Here is a 21,981-nt window from a genome sequence, read left to right as displayed (position 1 = left end):
AGCATTTGCCCATGTCATTCTCAAATGCCTGCAAAAACTCACAGTTTGAGTCTATCCAGAAACACAGTGTGGCTTCAGGGCTGGGAAGTCAACAATGGACATGATATTCTCACTTCAACAACTACAGGAAAAATCCAGAGAACAAGGAAAACCATTATTCATAGCATTTGTGGACTTAACAAAGGTGTTTGAAACAGTTAGTAGATCAGGACTATACAGAGTATTATCCAAGACTGGCTGCCCACTGACTCTACTCAAGCTCATAACATCCTTTTATGAAAACATGAAAGCAGCAATGTAATATGATGGATGTATATTGGAACTGTTTGCAATGAACAGTGGAGTCAAGCAAGGGTGTGTTCTTGCCTCTACCCTCTTCAGCATATTCTTCTCAGTTCTACTAAATTGCGCAATTCAAAAATCATGCAACGACGTATTTCTCCACACAAGATTAGATGGCTCCCTCTTCAGCCTGGCAAGACTCAAGGCCAAAACTAAGGTCAAGAAAGTCCTCACTGGGGAACTCCTATTTGCAGATGATGTAGTCTCGTCACTCATAATGAAGACACGCTACAGTCACTGATGGATTCACTATCCGGAGCCTACAAGTTGTTTTCCCTTGACATAAGCATGAAGAAAACTGTTGTATTCACTCAAGGTATACCTCAGCGACCCAATGTCATGCTGGATAACAGCCCATTAGATGTGGTTCAACAATTCTGTTACCTTGGATCTACTGTCACCACAAACCTATCTATGGATGAGGAACTGAACATCAGAATCAGGAAGGCAGCTACGATTTTTGGCAGATTTACAAAACGAACATGGAAAAATCCTAAATTGACAGTGAGAACAAAGATACTAATCTCTCAGGCGTATATATTGAGTATCCTGCTATATGGTTCTGAGGCATGGACCACCTACTCGAACCAGGAGAAAAACTGAACAGCTTCCATCTTTGCTGCTTCTGCAGAATTATGAGTATCAACTGGCAAGATAAAGTTTCAAATGCAGATGTCCTGTCAAGATCTGGCATACCCAGCCTCACAGCAATCCTCAACAGCAGAAGACTATGATGGCTTTGTCATGTGAGAAGAAGGGGTGATGAACGTCTTCCCAAAGAAATCCTCTTTGGTGAACTGTCATGTGGGTTGAGAAGAAGAGGAAGATCAAAGCTAAGATTCAAGGATACATGCAACAACACCATGAAAAAATTCAATCAATCCAAAATCCTGGGAATCTACATCATCATATTGAAATACCTGGCGATGATTGCTATGAGAGGACACATCATCCTTCAATAGTATATGTGCAAGCCACACAAAAGAACTTCATCTTAGAAGGAAAAACTCTCAAGACTCAAGAATTCAGAAATAGACTGACATGGGGTTATTGCACTCGACTGTGCAAATCCAATATTGGACAGATAAGCCATGAAAGAAGCTGCAGACTCAAACACTGCCCATTGATCCTCACCACTGTTGCTAAACACCATCTCTCAAGACACAAAAGGGCCATAGATTAGGTGTTCTAGAGAATAGCCTATGCAGCCACAATATAGGATAGTAGAGGCTTAATACCTATCTCTAAGGAGTGCTATGAAGGTTGCTATTATGGACTAGATCAGGGTCAGCAGCACCCAGCATGGGTGCCAAGAATGGCCCGCAAGGTGATTTTCATTAGTACACAAGGTGGGAGCTTGGCCCTGCCCCTCCTCCCCCATGCAGCTGGGAGGTTGCTCAAAGCCATGTCACCTGTGGATTAACAAAAGACCAGCTAATGCTGCCAACCACCACCGACACGGTTAAGGTCTGCATCTTTATTTATTTATTAATGAAGCTGTTGTAAATGGGACTATTAGTGACTTTAAAAAATATCAGTGGCACTCAGACTGTATATAGAGGTCAAAAGGTCACATTTCAGAACTCCGCCTCGGAAAGGTTGCTGACCCCTGGACTAGACATAGCCATTTCCTATGGCAGATGGAGTTCTAACTAACTCGCCAATACAAACCCAGTATAAATCACATCTCTCTAACTTTCTCCAAATCTTTTCTACTTGAAATTACTTAGCTGCAGTCTGTAGTCAGAGAGGGATTTTGTTTGTTTGTGTGTTTGTTTTGTAGTGAAGGTGAGGGGAAGAGCCTGGAAAAAACTGAAAGTTTTAGATGAGGTGACTCTGAGACCAGGGATTTAAAAAAAAAGATTAGGAGAAATTTTAGAATATTCTTTGATTTTTGTTGGTAAAGCCACAGTGATTAAAATGGTTATTTCTAGAACCTTCAAATTTATTATATTTAAGAGTCTCTGAGGAGATCTAAGGCTCACTCCTGCCTGTTTCTAATGGTTCTGGACTTGATCCAGCAAAACACATGAACATATACTTCAATTTAAAAAGACAAATAATCCACTGATATAAAATAATGGCTTTTATGTCCTTCCTGTGGCTCCCACGTACCAGTGTACTGGCTGAAGTCAGAGGAAATGGGGTAGAACTAGGCTTCCCTGTATGCTGGTGATCCCTGGTTAACTTAACAGGTTATCCCAATTTGGAAACTGGCAGCCATTGCACTATAGAGCAGAGGAGTGAGTCCCAAGTGGTGTATAGTTAACCTAAGACCACAGAAGCACAAAAGTAGTTTAAAGTTACTGTGGGCCGTCTGCTACAGCCAAGGAGCCATCTGTAAGGGAGCCTGCAGCAAGTTTTCACTATCAATGGTTTTATCTGCATTCTGAAAAGGAGGAGAGAAGGGTGCTGCAGGAAAGCAAATATTAAGACTATTTCACCATGTAGTTTGAAACCCACAATCTGACCACCCATTCCAATCCAGTCTGGAGAAGTTTGGGTCCAACTGGTGGAGCAAACATTAGATTGGGATCATCTCAGTCCATTTTATTCCCCTTGAGAATTTCATTTAACATTTCAGCAGCAGCCAGGGAAGTGGCATGGCATGGCAGGGAGACACACAGGTCAGGCACAACCAAAACAGAGGCAATCCCATGAAGCATGCTTCCACTCTGTGGTTGTGGAGCCAGGCAAGATCGGAGCTGGATCCTGGCGCAAATTGTTGTAGTGTGTTTAAATACTAATTACTATGCCTCAAGTCTTTTTTTTTTAAACCAAGCTTTGAAAGAAAGACAAATATTGTAGAAGCCAAAATTATAACTGGGGATTTTGCTTGAACATCCAGAGCAAAATATGAATATATTTGTTTTTACTGCTCTTTACTGAGAGACCAGAGACTAGTAAACACTCTTCTTTCCTCTCCTTTTCTTGCACCATCCAGCAGGAGAACAAAAGAAAAGCATAAGCATGTTGTAGCAAAATCAAAAAGGATAAGGCACAAAATGAGTTCCATCTGGTATGGAGACACAAAAGGGGTTCTATAAATGCTTAGAGAAAGAGAAAGACGAAGGAAAGCGTACGTCCTCTAAATAGTAGGGAAGGAGACCTAATGACTGATGACATCGAGAAAGTAGAGGTGATTAAAGTCTGTTTTGCTTCTGTCTTCACTAAAATGATTAATGGTGACCAAATGCTCAACAAAATTAATATTAACAAGGAGGAAGGAACACGCATCAAAACAGTGAAAGAACACATTAATGAATGGGTAGAAAAGTAAAATGCAAAAAAGGAACACCTCACTGCAGGTTAATTCTGACCTTCTAGCAAATTTAGCGATCATTAAGAGCCATATTCTGCTCTCCAATACATTAGTGTGTGTTCGGTTCAAAATTTCACTTTTACTGCAAATGTAGGGCATGACCCTACATGTCCTCTATACTTGGAACTCCCACTGAAAACCATGAGCTTGCAGGATGTGGCTCTTATTCTATATACATTATTGAATTTCAAATATAAACCTCAAGTTTATAAATTATTCCCATTCTAAAAAAATGATTGATACATAGTTACTCATTAGCGATAACAAAATTAGAGCAAAGATGGTATCACCTCCCTTTCCCTAATGGAACCCCAGTACTAAGTGAATTCCATGGAAGATCTGAGAGATATCTGGGCTGCACTCTGTGAAATAGACCTTGGCCACTCATAGCTGCTAAGAGCCAGTGAGGAACATGTAACTCATTAGTGGATGATTTCATGAACAGCCCTCTCACAGAAGTCAGCCTTCAAACCTCCCTAAAGATACATTTGTCCAGTCAGGCCTGAGGAAGCCAACACTTGATCCCAAAGATCCTTTTTCAGAGCTGTCAGTCAGTGTGCTGGAAGATTCCTCTTTCACAGAATTGGCCCTGGGAACAGATATTCCCATTCTGGGAACCTGGAGGGAAATCCCTCCTCTCCAAAGACACTCTCACTATTCTAAACCATAGAATCATAGAAATGTTGGGCCAGAAGGGAAGTTATCAACTCTAGTCACCTGTGCTTTTGCCGGGACTGGGTAACCTAAACCATGCCTGACCGGTATTTGTTCAGTCTCTTTTTAAAAACCTCCAGTGATGGGGATTCCACAGCCTTCCTAGGAAGCATGTTCCAGGCCTAAACTACCCTTATAGTTAGAAAGATATCCAGCTCCCCCTTAGTCGTCATTTCTCAAGATTACACACATCCAGTTTTGATTCATAGGTCAGGTTTTCTAAACCTTTTTATCATTTTATTGCTCGCTTCTAGACTTTCTCCAATTTGTTCATAAACTTCCTGAAGTTTGGGGCTGGCCTAGAATTGAACTCAAGACTCCAGCTGAGGCCTCTCTAGTGCCAAGCTGAGCAGAATAATTACATTTCATGCTTTTCACGTGACATGGCTATTAATACACCTCAAAATATTAGCCTTTTTCACAGCTGTATCACACAGTTGGCACATATTCAGTTGGTGCAGCACTATAACTCCCAGATTGCTTTCCACAGTACCACTGCCCCCCTAGTTATTCCCATTTTGTATTTGATTTTTTTTAACCTACAAAAAGGACTTTAGCATTTACCTTTACTGAATTTCTTCTTGCTAAACTCTGACCAGTCCTCCCGTTTGTCAGTCATTTTGAATTTTAATCCTGTCCTCCAAACTCCTTGCAACCCTCCCAACTTACTGCCATCTGCAGATTTTATAAGCATGCTCACCGCTCTTTTCAAATATTTTCATTAATGAATAAGGTGACCAACCATCCCATTTTGGCCAGGACAGCCCCATACTTAGGGCGTCAGGAAGCTGTCCTGACTTATTTTAACAAAGGGGCTAATTGCCCCGTATCCAGGCCCCCTGATAAGCCGACCCTTTCCCCCTCCTCCAACAGTGCAGGCACACCTGCTAGATGGAGAACACGTACACAGGTACTCTCCGACCACGCGGATGAGAGAGCCAGCAGGGGTCCTGCTGTTGGGGTGCTGCTGCTGCCTGGCTCCCAACTCTCTGTAACTTGGGGAAGCTGGGAGACACATTCTTGAGGCTGCTGCCCAATTCCCAGCACCGAGGCATGGGGCAGCAGCCCCATTCCTGGTGCCCTGAGGCATGGAGCAGCCCGTTCATGGTGCCCCAAGGCATGGGGGAGCCATGGAGCTGCCCCCCACCAAGGTGTCCCGTAATTGGGCTAGGGAAATAGGGTCATGCTATTAATAAAAATATTTAATAGTACTGAATTCAGAAGTGACTTCTAGGTAACTAGGTATAACCTCCTCTTTGACAGCAAATCAGTGATAATTACTTATTGAATACTGTCTTTCAACCAGTTGTACACCAACCTTATAGTAATTTCATTTAGATTGCATTTCCCTAGTTTGCTTCTGAGACTGTCACATGGGGCTGTGTCCAAGCACTACTGACATCACGGTATGTTACATCTGGTCCTTGCCCCCTAACCACTAGACCAACAGATCTCAAACTGGGATGAAGCTGTAAGCCCAGTAGCCCTAAGCCCAGTAGCTCTAGACCATTTTAACTCCCAGTGTATCTGTCAAAGAGAGTGCTTGGCAAAGGTGGAGTGTACAGGCTGAGCCTCTCTAGTCCGGCACTCTCTCATGCAGCAACACGCATGATGTGGTATGACTTTAGTTAGCTGGATGACCACTTATCATGGATGTTTCCAAGTTTCCCAGGGCCCCATAAACTTTGCTTCCAGCTACCAGTCCTGACTCTCAGTGTTCTGTGCTGTTATTTAGCTGTAATTTACCCCTAAATGTCTTCTAAGAGCCCAGTAAGCAGTGGAAGTGCTGGGCAAGGCTGCAAAATGATACTGTGTTCCTGTGGTCTGGCAAATTCTCTCGTGTGGCCCCGATGAGGGCCAGAAGGTGCTGGACTAGAGAGGTTCAATCTGTAGACTATACCATGTAGTGGAACATACAATGAAATGTAGGATAATGCTTGAAATAGCATTTAGCAAGTTTGCCATTCTTGCATTAGTCCTACAAAAGAAATTTCCTAGTTGGAAGGTAGAAAACTTGGTTTGCTCTCACAAATCCACTGGAGTCCCATGCAGTATTCATTAGAAATATCTGCTTCCATCAGCAGGGGTACCGAGGAATGATCTGTCATATGAATCATTTCCTTAAGTGAGATTGCTGGAAATGCTCAATTAGAAGAGCACATAGCACTTATCAAAATGAATTATATGCATGATACTTACCACCATTGCCACTTTAATTGAGATTAATCTCAGAGCAATGATTCTTTTAGAGAGGACATATTTTATTCATATGTTCTTGATTGGTGAGATTGCTGTTTAAGGCTGTACTTGAAGAGCTAATATATGGGTGAAGGTTTATAAGATGATACTAGTTTATGTTTATTTTACTCATTTTGTCTAGAAGGTGAATGCAGTTATTTGATATGTTCAAATGAACATCTTTTCAGTGCCCCACCTAAGCCTCATTCTGCAGAGGAAACCTGGTGAAGCATAAGGGGCTGGCGAGCTACATTCCAGACAGAGCAGCGTCTGGCCTCCACCAAGATTAGTAATACTAACTCCTTCCCAACTCAGACATGTGAGTGCCAGATTAACCAAATGAATTAACATCTTGGTTGCCCATTTTACATGAAAACATCTACTGGATGGAGGCTCTAATACTTTTTACTACACTGTAGCTGGAGAACAAAGTTCTCCGTTACTGATGGTCAAAAAGCAAAGGCAAAACACAGCTGTTGTTCATAGGCTGTAAGAACAGTAAGCAGTTCTCTACAGACCACACTGTTGTAGTTTCATCTGTGGCACACATGCACGCACACACGGACGCAGGCAAAGCAGTCTAAGTCTTGATCCTAACAAGTAGATGCAAGAGTCTTGTAAACTCCCTAGAAACAATCCTAGTCCTGCTATAGGATGGAGATGAACTGTTTCCTAGAATGGATCTATTAGATCAAACAGCAACTATACTAACAGTGTAGGACCAGATCATGCCCTGTGGAGCCTCACTTATAGGGGCTCCCTCTGAGAATCAGTGCCCTTTAATACGAATGGAAAGAATGCCCCTGGAGGACCACCTCCTCTCCACCCCAGACTCCATGAGAACTTAGACCATCTGTGGATATGGAGAGGGATGAGGACGTTAGAAGGAGAAGAACAGGGAGTGAAGACGCACATGCTATACCCAAACCCTGTGGAGATTCCAGGGGAGCGTTAGTACAGCCTGAAGCAGTATTCATTTTCTTCTAGACTCTGCTCTGTGATTCCCTCCAGACATAGCCTGGGAAACACAACAGTGTGGCTTTAGTGCATTTACCACACTGAATATGCATCTTGCACAAGACATGACTATTGTTTTCTGAAAATGACTCCATATTATAGGAGGTCTCTGTTTTAGGCTCTTCTAAAATTCTTAGGAAATTTCTCACAAACAACTATGTTAAAAGACTTAACTCTATCCCCTTTGGTGTATCCATTATTACTATTTGCAGGACTTCTGCCATATGCAATACACAGATTAACAATGCACACAGTACTCAAGGCAAGGGTGTCTGGCAAATCAGATAGGTCCCACACATCTGTTCCTAGTCTTAGCCCTTAAACTCTCCATGGACTCAACCCAGACAATCTAAAAGATAGTCTCTTCAAAAGAATAAGCCTTGAACTTTCTCCAAGAGTGGTCCAAAACTGTGGAATCAATCCTCCCAAGATCCAAGGACCATCACAGAACTCCCCACCCCTTTCACTCCAAGGGCAAGGCTCATTTCTTGAGTTTGACTTCTCTAAAAAATGCATAACAGGAACTCACACAAAAAAACCCTACGAAAGCAAGACATTCCGCTGCACCTCACTTTTTCCTCTGAGAGAGGGTGAGAAAACAAAATAACAGGTGACAGTTGTGTAGTCACATGGCTTAGTACTCTACTGGAAGGTGCTCAGATATGTTGCTGATGACCACAGTATTAAAGCTTATACAGAATAGAACAGAACTTAGGACCAACTTCTATTTGCATTTACTGAATATAAATCTGAAGGAACTAGAATTTACACTGGTGCCATTTAGAGGATAGTTGGGTTCTCAGTGGACAGGATGACTGGTAAGCAGCAAATGAAGGCAGGAATACGAAGCATATCAGGCAGCGAGATGGTTACTGTTCAGTGAGCACTAATATAAATGCTGAACAGTTGTCCAATTTACCTCACTTTCTAAACTGAAGCATGAGTGCTTCAGAAAAATAGTAGGTGATCATGTAAATAGACACTAAATATATCATAATGTAAATGCAGAAGGGTCAGAGTTAAATTAGAGCAACATTTGTTCACAAAAGATGCAAGTTAAAAGGAATAAAAACAGACTGCATTGCTACTCTCCTATTGGAACACTTAACTGTTCATTGTATACTCTTTTGTATTCAATTTTCACTCTGGATGGTGAATAATCAATACTTGGCCTTTGCTCCTTTTAAAATATATTCTTAATCAGAACCCTAACTGCTGATTTGATTCCATTCATTGAAGACTAAATTCTTCACATTTGCCTAGTCCAATCCCAAGCTAGGTAAGGCACAATAGATCACTTTGGGGAACAGAGAGAGTTTGTTTTAACCATTTACGAGGGATGTCAAATGATGTAACAGAACTTTGGCATTACTTTTCTCTCAATTGTAAGGAAGACATTAAAACAAATACATGTACCAGAACCTTAAATAATTTAAATGAAACAAAAAGCATCCCCCTGCTCTCTAATGACTACATGGTAAAATGCAATCAAATTGCTAAGGAAAGATGAGTATGTACATTGTGCAATCAGATATTGATACATTTTCTGGGCATGCAGCCACCAGAGGAAATGTGATTTTTCACTCCCAGCATCTGCTAAGAGGACAGTAGTAATTGCATGACTCCTGATTAAATATAGATATAATGGATGAAACCCATTAAAGTTGCTGCGTAGCTAGGATTGCAGTTATATGTTCAATTTTACGTACACAGAACAGCAGCAAAACAAAAGGAAGTCCACTAAAATATCTAGAGCACTAAATCCCACGGCATGACACATAACTCCCCCCTGGCGTAGTACCTGCTTTTGATGCTGCAATAGTTCTGCAGTCTGCAGCTGTGGTCCATGGTCACTGCTCTCCGCCATGGAATGTTGGGAATAATCTGTCAGTGCAAACACAAAGTCGTCCTCCTCCTCATCTCGTTCTGGGCCATCTCCCTTTTGCTCAGATTGAATGCCAAATTCTGGTAGGGCATCGAGGTGCTCAATCTAACAAGACAAGAGAATGAACTTCACAGACACCGTTTCAGTGCTGACCGCACAATGACAAAAATACACATTTACTGAAAACTGGAGAAAATTGATCTCCTTGTGTGTTGCAATTTATTGAATCACATTCTTTATGCCAGTGAGAATGTGATTACACAATATAAGATGAATACAACCCAGCACATAGAAATCACGGAAACCACAGAAAAAGATGTTTTGCTCCTAGGTGTGAACTTAATTTACAGAAAAGCACAATAGCACAGTAGCATTTATAAATGGTCACCCCTGTATTCATTCATTCTGCTTCATTTGAGAGCACAAACACCTGCACGCCAGCAAATGCTGAATGGATGAACATAAAGATCAGCAATGGATAAAATAATTACTTAGAAGACAGTTTTGGAATCATACGAACTTGAAATATAATTTCCCCCTCCCTAGGAATTTTGGTTAGAGTATCAGGAGACAAATCCATCTCTCCAAGTCATTTTATTTAAAAACGCCAAGAATTCCAAAAGTATGTAGGTGATTCCAGATGTCTTCTTTCAGAGTGGTGCTTACAGCCTGAAAATCAAATGCTTTGTAAAGGGTCTCATATTGGACACCCAAAAAACCCTAGTTATTTTTTAAAACAAAAAAGCAGTCCAGTTGCACTTTAAAGACTAACAAAATAATTTATTAGGAGATGAGCTTTCATGGGACAGACCCACTTCTTCAGACCATAGCCATACCAGAACAGACTCAATATTTAAGGCACAGAGGACCAAAAATAGTAATCAAGGCTGACAAATCAGAATATTATCAAGGTGAGCAAATCAGAGAGCAGAGGGGCGGCGGGGGGAATCAAGAATTAGATAAAGCCAAGTATGCATAAGAGCCCCTATAATGACCCAGAACATTCCCATCCTGGTTCAAACCACGTGTTAATGTGTCAAATTTGAATATAAAAGAGAGTTCAGCAGCCTCTCTTAGTTATTTTTTTAAAATCTTGATCTAAATTAGATGCTCCATGGAGGAACACCACAATGATAATGCGAGTGCTGATATGTTTGTGTGGGGAAAAAGGAATCAACACAGATGAATCAATCCTGAATTCACAAGAACTGTGTGACTATACTGCCAGTATGAAAACAGAGCACCTCTCATTTGTATTCCTGGGGGGCAGGCTGTACATAAAAGTGAAAAAAGCAGTACCACTCAAACCATCCAAACAGATTTTAATCCATTAGCCCACTACTGCCCTTATCCTTCCAAATATAATTCTGAGGTCCCATTTTACAGATCACATTTTCTTTTCTGTTGTGGGAGACATTTTAGGGCCAGGGAGTGCTCTACATATTTGTGCTAGCTGTGGGATTTATTTTAAAGATGAGAGAACAGAAATTCAGAGATGTCATATGGGTTATCCCTCTTCATAAAATTATTTTAAAAGGACAGTAACTTCTGCTTCAAATTCCATTTTAGTCCCTTTTCAACTCAGTTATGGAGGGTTGGTATGGCTTCACAGTAGGTTGAGTTGAGGTTTGCATACAAAACAAGGATATCTGAATATTCCAGTTGTTTGTGACAGAACTAGCAACTTTACTCATACTTGCAGTTTCATGCCACGGAATAAGACAGGGCAGTTACCTCCAGCATGTCCTCTCCTTCCTCTTCTATTTGCTTGCCTTGCCGCCAGTGTTTCAGTAGCCACTTCAGTTTGATATACAGGAGGAAGGTATTCTGCTTGAAATGCTTAAGTTCTTGTTGCATCAAACTTTTCTCCTGACTCCAGGTCTTCTCCTCCAATTTATTCTGCAAAGTCAAGCTCTGCACCTCCAAATCTTTCCTCCGCAAGCTCTGCAGATGCTCCTCCTCCAGCTTTAATGAAACAGCACACACAATATCACTGGATGAGACAAACTGAAACCTCTAATTTTAATCAATATTAGCCACTCAATTTGGCCAGAGCCCTGACTTTGAGGAATCAGAGAACCAGGCTCCAGTCCTCCACTAATTAACCATATGCAAATTACCTGCTGAGGAAATGTACCATTAATTCATTTTATGTTTCTACATAAAACATGTTTATGTCCCACATGGTTTCCTTCCTTTCTTCACTGCATCTTTTCAAAATATTTCCTGCACACTGGCCTTCATACAAAACTCATTTAATAACTGAATTTCCACCTACTCCTGTAAAATGAGCATATAATTGTTACTACAATACAGAATTCTAAATTTCCTCCCTTCACTGCATAGCCCCTCCTTCTGTCAAGAATGTATTTTAACACCACTCTCAAGAAACAGAGCCTTCCTGTCTTTCTATTTTGTATCAAACAAGTCTTGGCCTTTTTCTATTAGCACCAAGGGTTCAGACGTGAAGCTGTTCAAGCTGGCTCAGGGTGAACTCCTACCATTTCTGCACCAGGCTGAAGTACAGATGTGCGCTGTGGTTGAAGACACTAATGTACTGATACTTGGAACAGTTTGACTGAGTTCCAATCCTATAAGCATCAAAACTAGCTCACAAGTCTCACAGCTTGAAATTTAAACTCTATTATAATTTATCTGACAACAAACTTTATTCAGAAAGGCCATTCTTCAATGCCAGCTTCTTCCCGTTTAAGTGAAAAACAGGCAATAGATTAACTGAGCACTAATAAAAGTGACATAAATTACATGAATGCCAATATACTTCTGTTTTAACTGAATATGGATGCTTTCTTTATTGTTTTGTTTCCTATCACATAACGAGATTCTATTAAGAAAAAACTGCCCCTTTTGTTAGTTACCAATGCAGCACAAATGAAAGCCATAGTAAACTAGCCACCACAATGCCTTAAACCATGCAGAATATATCCTAGAACAAACACCTCATAGCTACGGAGAACACTTGGAGGTCATCTTCAGAAAAGTGGACAGAAAACCAGACCAATAATTCCTACTAACAATAACATGAAAATGCATTTAATTACCCCCAAACATTTAGAATCCTATGTGCAACCTGCCATTCTATAAGCACTTTACTAAATGATGAACCCTACCTCTCCCTTTCATAATGCTCTGACCTGTCATAATGCAAAGACAAAGTCCCTATGCACAGAAGCTAACAAAATCAGTTATCCAAAATGCACATACAACATGTTGGAAGGATTTTGGGGTAAAATGGGTATATTAATAAATGGTCTCAGTAAATCCTTTTAAATAAATTCCTGATTGAAACTTTGCAATATACATCTTACACACTTATATTTTAAAAGTAGTTTAAAGGAAAAATGTATATTATGGGCCCAAACCGTATGTACTGTACAACTTCCAATCATGCACACAGAGTTGCACACAGATGGCAGATTTTAATCCATTAGCATTTAAGCTCAACAGAAGCAACATACTAAAAAGGAAACTATGGAAGGGTTAAATTTTTGAATGTGTAAATTAATGTAATTTGGGCCAAGAGAACCTTGTTCCATTGAACTGAAATGAAGATTTGGTTAAAAACAGCAAGGATCTAGGAATCATTTCCACCATCAATCCCGGAAGAATGAAGAATCCAGAAAATGCATATATTCTATTATTTCTACTGCAAAATAGAGCCCTGGATTTTTTTCTTTGGGGAGGAGGAGGTGTATAGGCAATTCAAATCTGAGTGTATTATTTTTTTAAATTGCTTTTATTGATTTTACAAGATATAAAGGACTAATTCATCCCTATCCTTACTTTGTGCCAGAGCTTGCCAGAGCTAACTTTGGTTGTTCACTGCCCTGGCTCTTCTGGGTTTGCTGCACCAGTTATGAATGTAAAAAAGTTCCTTTAGCCCTGGCACCTAATTGCTTGAGCCCCGAACCCTCTTTTATTACAAATTAAGCACTGATCCCAGCTTATGGTTCCATACATTCTGGCCCAGGGCAAGGAAACACCACAGGGGGTTATGCTATGACAGAGGATAGCAACCACATACTCAGACAGAGAGGGAAACTTCTGAAAAGATATGTGGCCAGTGCAGCTGGGAAGGCAATCAATTCAGTGGCTTCATACAATAGCCTCAATCAGCAAAGTTCCTATGCAGTCCACATGGTAATTATAGTTGCCTCCAGCAGCAAACTGACAGAGACCAATGGTGTGAACAGTGAGAAGCAATGAGCTTAGTTGTCATTGAGAAATGAGTCATTTATGCTGAATTTGGTTCATTAAATACAGTTAAAGGAAAACTGTATATAAAAGTATTTCCTTTAACTGCACTTAATGAGTCATCCTGTAAAGCTTGTTGTAGTGAGAATTACAGATTGTAAAACTAATGGACGATATTTTCCAGTCTTCAAAAAGGCCAATTCCTTAGTATGTGCACTGAACAAAAGACAGGGAAGAAAAGCACTGAAAAATAAACAGAACCTGATTTTCATACGCTGGACACTGGTGTAATTCTACTGACTTTAGGGTGTGTCTGATTTACCCTATATGAAATCAGAATCAGGGTTTCTGGAACATTTGGAAGATAATAAGGTGATAAATAACAGTCAGAGTAGATTTGTAAAGAACTTGAAAGTTTTTTTTGACAGGATAACAAGTCTTGTGGATAAGAGGGAATGGGTAGATGTGGTATACCTAGACTTTAATAAAACATTTGATACAGTCTTGCATGACCTTCTTTTAAATAAACTAGGGAATACAATATAGACAGGGCCACTATAAGGTGGTTGGATAACTGTTCCCAGAGAAGAGTTATCAACGTTTCACAGTGGGATTCCTCAGGGATCAGGTCCACTCAATATTTTCATCAATGATTTAGACAATGGCATAGACAGCACATTTATAAAGTCTGTAGATGAAACCAAACTGGTGAGGTGGGATTGCAAGTACTTTGGAGGATAGGATTATAAATCAAAATTATCTGGACAAATGAAAGAAATGGTCTCAGGTAAACAGGATTAAATTTAATAAGGACAATGTAAAAATATTCCACTTAAGAAGGAACAATCAGTTTCAAATACACAAAATGGGCAGTGATTATCTAGGAAGAAGTACTGCAGAAAGGACTCTAGGGGGTCATGGTGGACCACATGATAAATATGAGTCAACAGTGTGACACTGTGGCAAAAAAAAAACCAAACATCATTCTGGGACATATTAACAGGAGTGTTATAACCAAGACACGAGAAGTAATTCTTCTGCTCTACTCTGCACTGATCAGGCCTCATCTGATCAGTTCTGGGCAACACATTTCAGGAAAGATGTGGACAAAATGTACAAGGTTCCAAGAAGAGCAACAAAAATTATTAAGTATCTAGTAAACATGACCTGTTAGGGAAGACTGAAAGAATTATATTTGTTCAGTCTGGAAAAAAGAAGACTGAGAGGGGACATTATAGGAGCTTTCTAGTAGTAAAAGGTTGTTACAGGGAGGAGGGAGAAAAATTATTCTCCTTAACATCTGATGATAGGACATGACGCAATGGGCTTAAATTGCAGTGAGGGAGATTTAGGTTTAGCACAAGGAAAACTTCCTAACTGTCAGGGTGGTTAAGCACTGGAATAAATTGCCAGGGATGTTCTGGAATCTCCATTATTGGAGATTTTTAAGAGTAAGTTAGACAAAAAAATTGTCAGGGATTATCTAGATGGTGCTTGGTCCTGCCATGAGGGCAAGGGAGTGGACTTGATGACCTCTCATGATGCCTTCCAGTTCTAGTGTTCTATGGTTCCATGAAGGAAGAAGAAGCAGCAGACACTCCTTATGTCCACAGTGTCCAATACACTGTGCAGTTCACCCCATGTGGTGAACTGGACAGTGTAGTGAAGTGGCTCATTAGTGCCATACACGTGGAGCGCCCTCTGCCCCTCCACTCATGCGCCCTACCACTTGGTGGGACAAGCGCATGGTGGCAGTGGTGGAGGCAGCTCCTCCTGGAGCTCACTTGGCACAGCGTGGCTCACATGGCTTGGGGTGGTCCCAGTGAGTCACCAGCAGTTTGCACGGGTGGTGGTGGTGGCTGGGGTGGTGGTGCTGCCTGGCTGGAGGCGGGTGTAGGGTGCCTGCTGGAGGAGAAGGAGGGCTGTGGCAATTGCTAAATTTTGTTTTGGACACCACTGCATTATGTGATCATGAATGCAGCACCTCATGCAGGGTTCCCCCCTACTCCACTGACATTTTAACAAGAAGATACACAGGACACAAAGATACAGAAATTAGGTTAATTTGCATTAAATCAGCTTCTAGAATCTTCCTGAGATGAGTGAAAATACATAAATTTAACATGTTGAGGAGTGAATCGTAGCAAGATGTGGACACAATTCCCTTGTTTTTAACCAACAATATTTCATTGAGCAGACTTTGGCCAAATGTCTGTACCGGTGGATGAGTTTTGCATTTACCTGAATGATCCTCTCTGCAAACTTTTCTTGCTCCTCCTGATGAAGTCTTGTCTCCTGCTCAAGTTGAGCCTGAAGCTCCTGTATCGATACATTCTGTACAGGTAAAACATGGGAATCCCTGAGCTGATCAGTAGGACAAAGGGACATGTTTAGTGGAAAGTGTGTGTTAATGGTGTAAAAATCTGTAGGACAGACATCTTTGTGACTTACACTTACACACACAGTTATAAGCAAAGCGGGATGTATACATATGTAGCAATGCTGTAAAGGTGTGTGAGGATATCTTATGTGGCTGCCTAAATCTGCTGCCATTACCTCAGCCGTCTCATTGAAGTAACTGGCACTCCTTCAGGGCTGCGGGACCTGACTCTGTTTATAAGTTACCTATAATGTCTGGTGGTGTACTCAATTCTCTGTAATGAAAGAAATCTTTTAGCAGTCTTGCAGAGAGATCAGCCATACTGTTCCTTTTTAGAAAAATAAATCAGATAATGGTGATCTCATTTATTAGCCCAACAAATATGTTGTAATACATAATGTTCCAGGTTAAAAAGGTTCCTTTCTTCAGATACGTGACAGGCGTCTGCACAAGTTACAGCTGTACTTTATTAACATTTCTACTTTGAAAAGTGACTGTAAACAAACTGAGTAGTGCAAACCCTGTTTACTGTGTTTCAGTAATTTCCATTTCAGGTGTACTTAGTGTATATAAGTGAAAAAGATCTGTATTCTAAATGCTAGTAGTTCAAACTCATCCTGTGATCTGACCAGACCTCTCAAATCTTTAATTTTATCAACTTTACTCATTCAGTCTCAAAATTACTTTTGCTTCATACCAATTTGGCATCTACTTCACCTTTATTAATAATTATTTCAATAATGAAACCAAGTTTACCAACTTAGTTATTTACACCAAAGAAATTTATCTCACAGAATTTACTCCCCTGTACTAATAACTTTTTGTATCACTCATTTTGGGTTTTTGGCATCCATTTAGGTCTTGGCTGATATTCAATTATGATTTAACTGTGAAACACAGTGCTTTCTTTCTTACATGCAACAGGAACTTGATATAGAAAACTTTGCAATACAAAAAGGAAGCATTTTTAGTTATTGTCATAGCAAAGACAGGCCTACACAAGGCCTGAAAGGGTGCATTCTAACTTTTTGTCAGCCAATTAAAACTCCCATACACACTTGGTCTGGGCCAATTGTTTCCTTTAATTGGTAATATGTGGCATACTTGACTTGTGTACATGTATGTTCTATGCCTGAAAATAGAGAGATTCTTAATAGAACTGGGGGAATGAACTGCCTTTTTCATTTCTCTTATGATTGTGGAAAAAATAGAAATAAAAATGTCAGTTTGAGTCTAACAGAATCCAAAAACTGCAAAAAATTTCGGTGAACTGGGGGAAAAAAAAAAAAACCAGGGCCAAATGGAACATGTTTTGACTGACCCAAAACTGACCATTTCAATAACTTGTAAAGGCTAGATTTACCAACACACTCGGGAATCAGCAGATATTGGTGCACTCCTCGTAACTCAAGCCCAAAAGTCAAAGCATTCACCTGAGCTGTAGAAAAACCCAAGTTCAAATATTTTCAGGGTAACTCATCCTGGATTTTTCACATCCCAAGGAGTGCCCTGACCACTGGGATGAAAGATATGAAGATGGCACTATCATTACTACCACTTCCTTCTCCTTCAACCATTTTGTGAATGCACCAAACACTTGAAACTAGTAGGTGACTTCATGTTAAATCTGCAGAGAAGTTGGAGTTGACCAAATCTGCATTTTTCAGTGAATAACATCTTGGTTTGAAAAGTTCACCCCTGCTCTAATTTTTAACTCCTCAGCCCTCATACAAAAACTGACTGATGCAAAATTATGATTTTATCTACCATGTCTAATTTTTCTTGTGTATTAATACATATATAAATACTGTCACTATACAAGGCCAAATTCTGGCATTGCAAGTATGTGGGAAAGCACTGATTTCAATCAGAGCTGCATGATCGTCCAAGGGTAGATTAAAAAAAAAAACCCCTCAGGAGCTGGTTATATAATCTTGAAAATTCTTTGATGATTAATCTCTCCTTGATGTGCAGCAGTTATATTGTGTCAGATTCCCCATGCAGCAAGAGAAAGATTTTTTTTTTAAGTGAACTTTGTGCTCTAGCTCTGGTATTCTAATTAGGCTTCTTTTAGAATACAATTTAAGAAAATCAATGCATAAAGCCCGTTGATATGCAATTTCAAAATAGCTTATTGATTTGAGATTATCCAGGGCACGTGAAGTCTAGCTGGAATTTTATCTGGTGAAAAGAACTATTCCACTGGCAACTCTTTATTGCCAATAATAATCACTTCAAAATACTCCCTTGTGGTTTCAGAAATGGAAATAGCAGGATTTATCTAAAAATCTGTAAGCCGTTATTTCAACTACATAAAAATGCATTTTTATTTTCATACCACTCTTTCCACAGTGAAGTCATATGTAGTGAGTTAGAAAGAGATATCATTTGTCTTGCGATTAATGAAATTGGAAGCTCAAAAATCTTATTAGGAAGGTGTTTTTTTAAAATCACTTATTAACATAACACTTGTATTTCTATGTTTTTACTTATTGCATATATAAATAAAAAAGTACATAGTAATTTGCTAGAAAGAGTCAATACTCTGTTCTTTGGCAGTATTAAAGGGAGTTCCACCTCTACATAGACAAAATAGAAATATACCAGGCCCATAAAATTGGGAAAGAGAAAAAAAAACTTAATCTGTTAAGCCTTTTACTGATTACACAGGCAGCATGAGTGGGAATCCTGAAAGTCTGAAATATGTAATAATATTTGGAACTAATGGATGCACTGTAAGAGGTGATGTAGTTTTATAAGCATTTTAAAAAGGTTTAAATCTTATTGATTTTCTGCTCAGCATCCCATAGGATCATAGCCAGTGACTGTAATTTGAATAATGTTTATAAAATATTTATAAAATTTCTATCTCTATTTTTGTGTGCAAGTTTACATACATGAAACAAAGTCTGTGTAATATTGCATATTTCTTTGCAAATCAGGCCCAATAGAACTGCAGTATTGTATTACTTATAGACGTCATCTACATACCTGTTGCAGATTTCTTTTGGGAAGCAGCATTGCAACAGCACTTAGAGAAAATTTTATATTATATAATATAAAATTTTCCATTAACTTCATCCTCTCTCACTTTTATTAATGCACTTGCTATAACTTAAGACAGAAACCACTATGCACAAATTCCAGTTACCCTGGTGTCCCAAATAAGACATCCATGAAATAACACTCAAAAATTAAATATTTCAGAACATACACTCACTAAAATAAAAACAAACACAACAAAACATGATCCACAATCTAGTGTTATTCCACCACAGCACCACTGAACAGCACACTAACATTTCCATCTTGACAATAATTTAAAATTTTCAGTTTCCCAAAATACATTTTTTAAAATGCTTCAGTGCTTGTCATTTTTGCAGGCCAGTTCCAAATCTTTGCTGCTGTGACACTGAACATCCACTCTCACCTGTTTTCATTCCAGAAGAGGCTAATCCAGACTGATTCCCTTACCTCAAGAGGATATTTAAACAAATATCCTCCACATACTCCGGGTTTTATCCAAATATTACTCATTGCACTAAAATCTCTCTACACCCCCCTAAAGGACTGCCTCTTGTCAGCTCCAGTCTATTATTCTTATGATAGAGCCCTATAGTTCTGTGACAACTTGCTTTACACTTCTATTATATTCTGCAAGAGCAAGAAATTTGCACTGATTAGCATATGATGATAACCCACCTCAAGACCAGCCGCCTCACCACTTTTTTTTGCTTGATCATATCCAATAACATGACTAAAATTAAGAAATCAGATTCCCCCCACATTTGTTGAATCTGCTTTTGAAGGCATTTTAATTATATCCAATCTGATTATTTTGGGTTAGAAACTTCACCAGCCTACATACAAGAATTATGAGCATCACATTTAACAGAGTACTTGTGTTAACTCATTTTTTCAATTCTGAAGCAGCAAAATAAGGATTAAGGGTGTGTATTGCTTTCCCCCCCCTTCTTCTGAGGAAGGTAAACAATAAATCTTCCATTCTGTTAGTCCATTACATGAATTATGTTCCTTTAGTATTTTGACTCCACAATAAATACATTCTAAACTGGCCAAATTTACATTTGAAATCTGAATGCTGCGAATACACAATAAACAACATTTTGTCGTGATTTTTATGTACAGCACATTGTTTTTGCATGATACACAAATTCTCAAAGGTTGCAGCCTTAAATTGCACTCCAAAAATTAGTGTGTATATCCCAGTGACAATGCAAAATAGGCAATTCTCCATTTATATATTTGCTTGCACAAAAAGTGCAGGCTTTTATTAAAATATTTAAGCTCAAGCCTTTGAAAATGCGGGCCTTTACTTGAAAAGTGTACGAAGTCCCAATGACTTCACTTAGATTTTAGATACTAAGATTTACGTCATAATGGCCGTGTCTACATTAGCCAAAAACTTCGAAACGGCCATGCAAATAGCCATTTTGACATTTACTAATGAAGCACTGAAATACACATTCAGCGCCTCATTAGCATGCGGGTGGCCACGGCAGTTCGAAATTGACGCGGCTCGCCGCCATGCAGCTCATCCAGACGGGGCTCCTTTTCGAAAGGACCCCGGCTACTTCCAAGTCCCCTTATTTCTATGAGCAGATGGGAATAAGGGGACTTTGAGGTAGCAGGGGTCCTTTCAAAAAGGAGCCCCACCTGGATGAGCCGCGTCAATTTTGAAGTGCCGCAGCCGCCCGCATGCTAATGAGGGGCTGAATATGTATTTCAGCGTTTCATTAGTAAACTTCAAAATGGTCATTTGCATGGCAATTTCAAAGTTTTTGGCTAGTGCAGACGTAGCCAATGGGTCTTTCAGGCCATTATATGGTCAATCTATAGTGATATTTTACATAAAACAAAAGACCACTATATATCAAAGTACATCATTGTTAGTATCCATAATCCTAGTGTGAAAGAACACGGTCAGTAATCTAGTACCAATTTGTCATTTTGAAAAGTGAAGGGTATGTTTTCTATTTGATGTCTTTTTGCCTAATACAAATAACATGCAATGCATGAAGCACTCATCACCTGCTACTTGTGAAGATGGCATACCTTATCAGTGTAAAAAGGGAATGATGTGCAAAATTTCAGCACATGGTTGGGATACACTGTAAACATCATATTAGTGAAAATCCTTCAACTGGACTTAAAAATTGCCTTAAAGGACAGGAAAGAGACTGTCTGCAATAAACAAAAACAGGACAGTCATTATAAAGGTTGAAATTTGGTCCTGATGTGACCAGATAGCATAGATTTGATTACACAGAAGATCCTGTGTAGATACAAAGTACGAATAAAGGCTGTAGTGACATATTTCAATTGCAAATACCTATAATTGGTTGATTTCATTTGAATCCATAAGTTAGTTTAATTAATCTGCTTACAGTTAACATGAGGACAATAAGTAGCAAAGCTAGATAAAGCAATTTTCACTAGTCAATTCTAAAATCTAAACATAAAAGATATTTAAAGGACTCTGCCTTGGTTATACTTTTTGTTCACTTCCTGCAAACATGTGAGTGGCAAAATCTTCCTGCCTTTTTGTTCACAGAAATTATATGAAAGTTTTGTGAATAATCACAAAATCCAGGTTTAAAATTTATGCTTGATTATTTGTGCCAGAAGTGCTTATGCACTCATTCAGCTGAAACACAGAAGCAATATCAAGTTGTCTATCTGCCCAAATTCAGCTAAGCAACTCAACTTGACTTTTAGAACATCAAATACTCACAGCAAACTGTTTGTGACCAATCCAAAGATTAAAAAAATTGGAGGAAAACTGTTTACTACATTTGAAAAAATAGGAGAAAATTGCATTCAGCTTATAGATTTTTTTCATAAGAA

At 39.4% G+C, this 21,981-nt stretch overlaps 1 protein-coding gene across 2 annotated transcripts in view; it reads right to left on the bottom strand.

Annotated features, from left to right (window-relative positions):
* The window catches only part of MTCL1 (microtubule crosslinking factor 1), a 181,789-nt gene that overhangs the window by 28,946 nt on the left and 130,862 nt on the right, over positions 1 to 21,981 (bottom strand). For both annotated transcript variants that reach the window (XM_074987437.1, XM_074987436.1), the window contains exons 7-9: positions 15,975 to 16,097; positions 11,253 to 11,483; positions 9,435 to 9,623 (exon numbers count right to left, since the gene is read on the bottom strand). In XM_074987437.1, coding sequence (XP_074843538.1) covers positions 9,435 to 9,623; positions 11,253 to 11,483; positions 15,975 to 16,097 — 543 coding nt within the window. The remainder of the gene's footprint in view (positions 1 to 9,434; positions 9,624 to 11,252; positions 11,484 to 15,974; positions 16,098 to 21,981) is intronic.

The sequence above is a fragment of the Carettochelys insculpta genome, chromosome 2 (assembly GCF_033958435.1).
Source record: "Carettochelys insculpta isolate YL-2023 chromosome 2, ASM3395843v1, whole genome shotgun sequence".
Taxonomy (NCBI): Eukaryota; Metazoa; Chordata; order Testudines; family Carettochelyidae; genus Carettochelys; species Carettochelys insculpta.
This window is presented reverse-complemented; position numbering and strand designations above follow the sequence as displayed.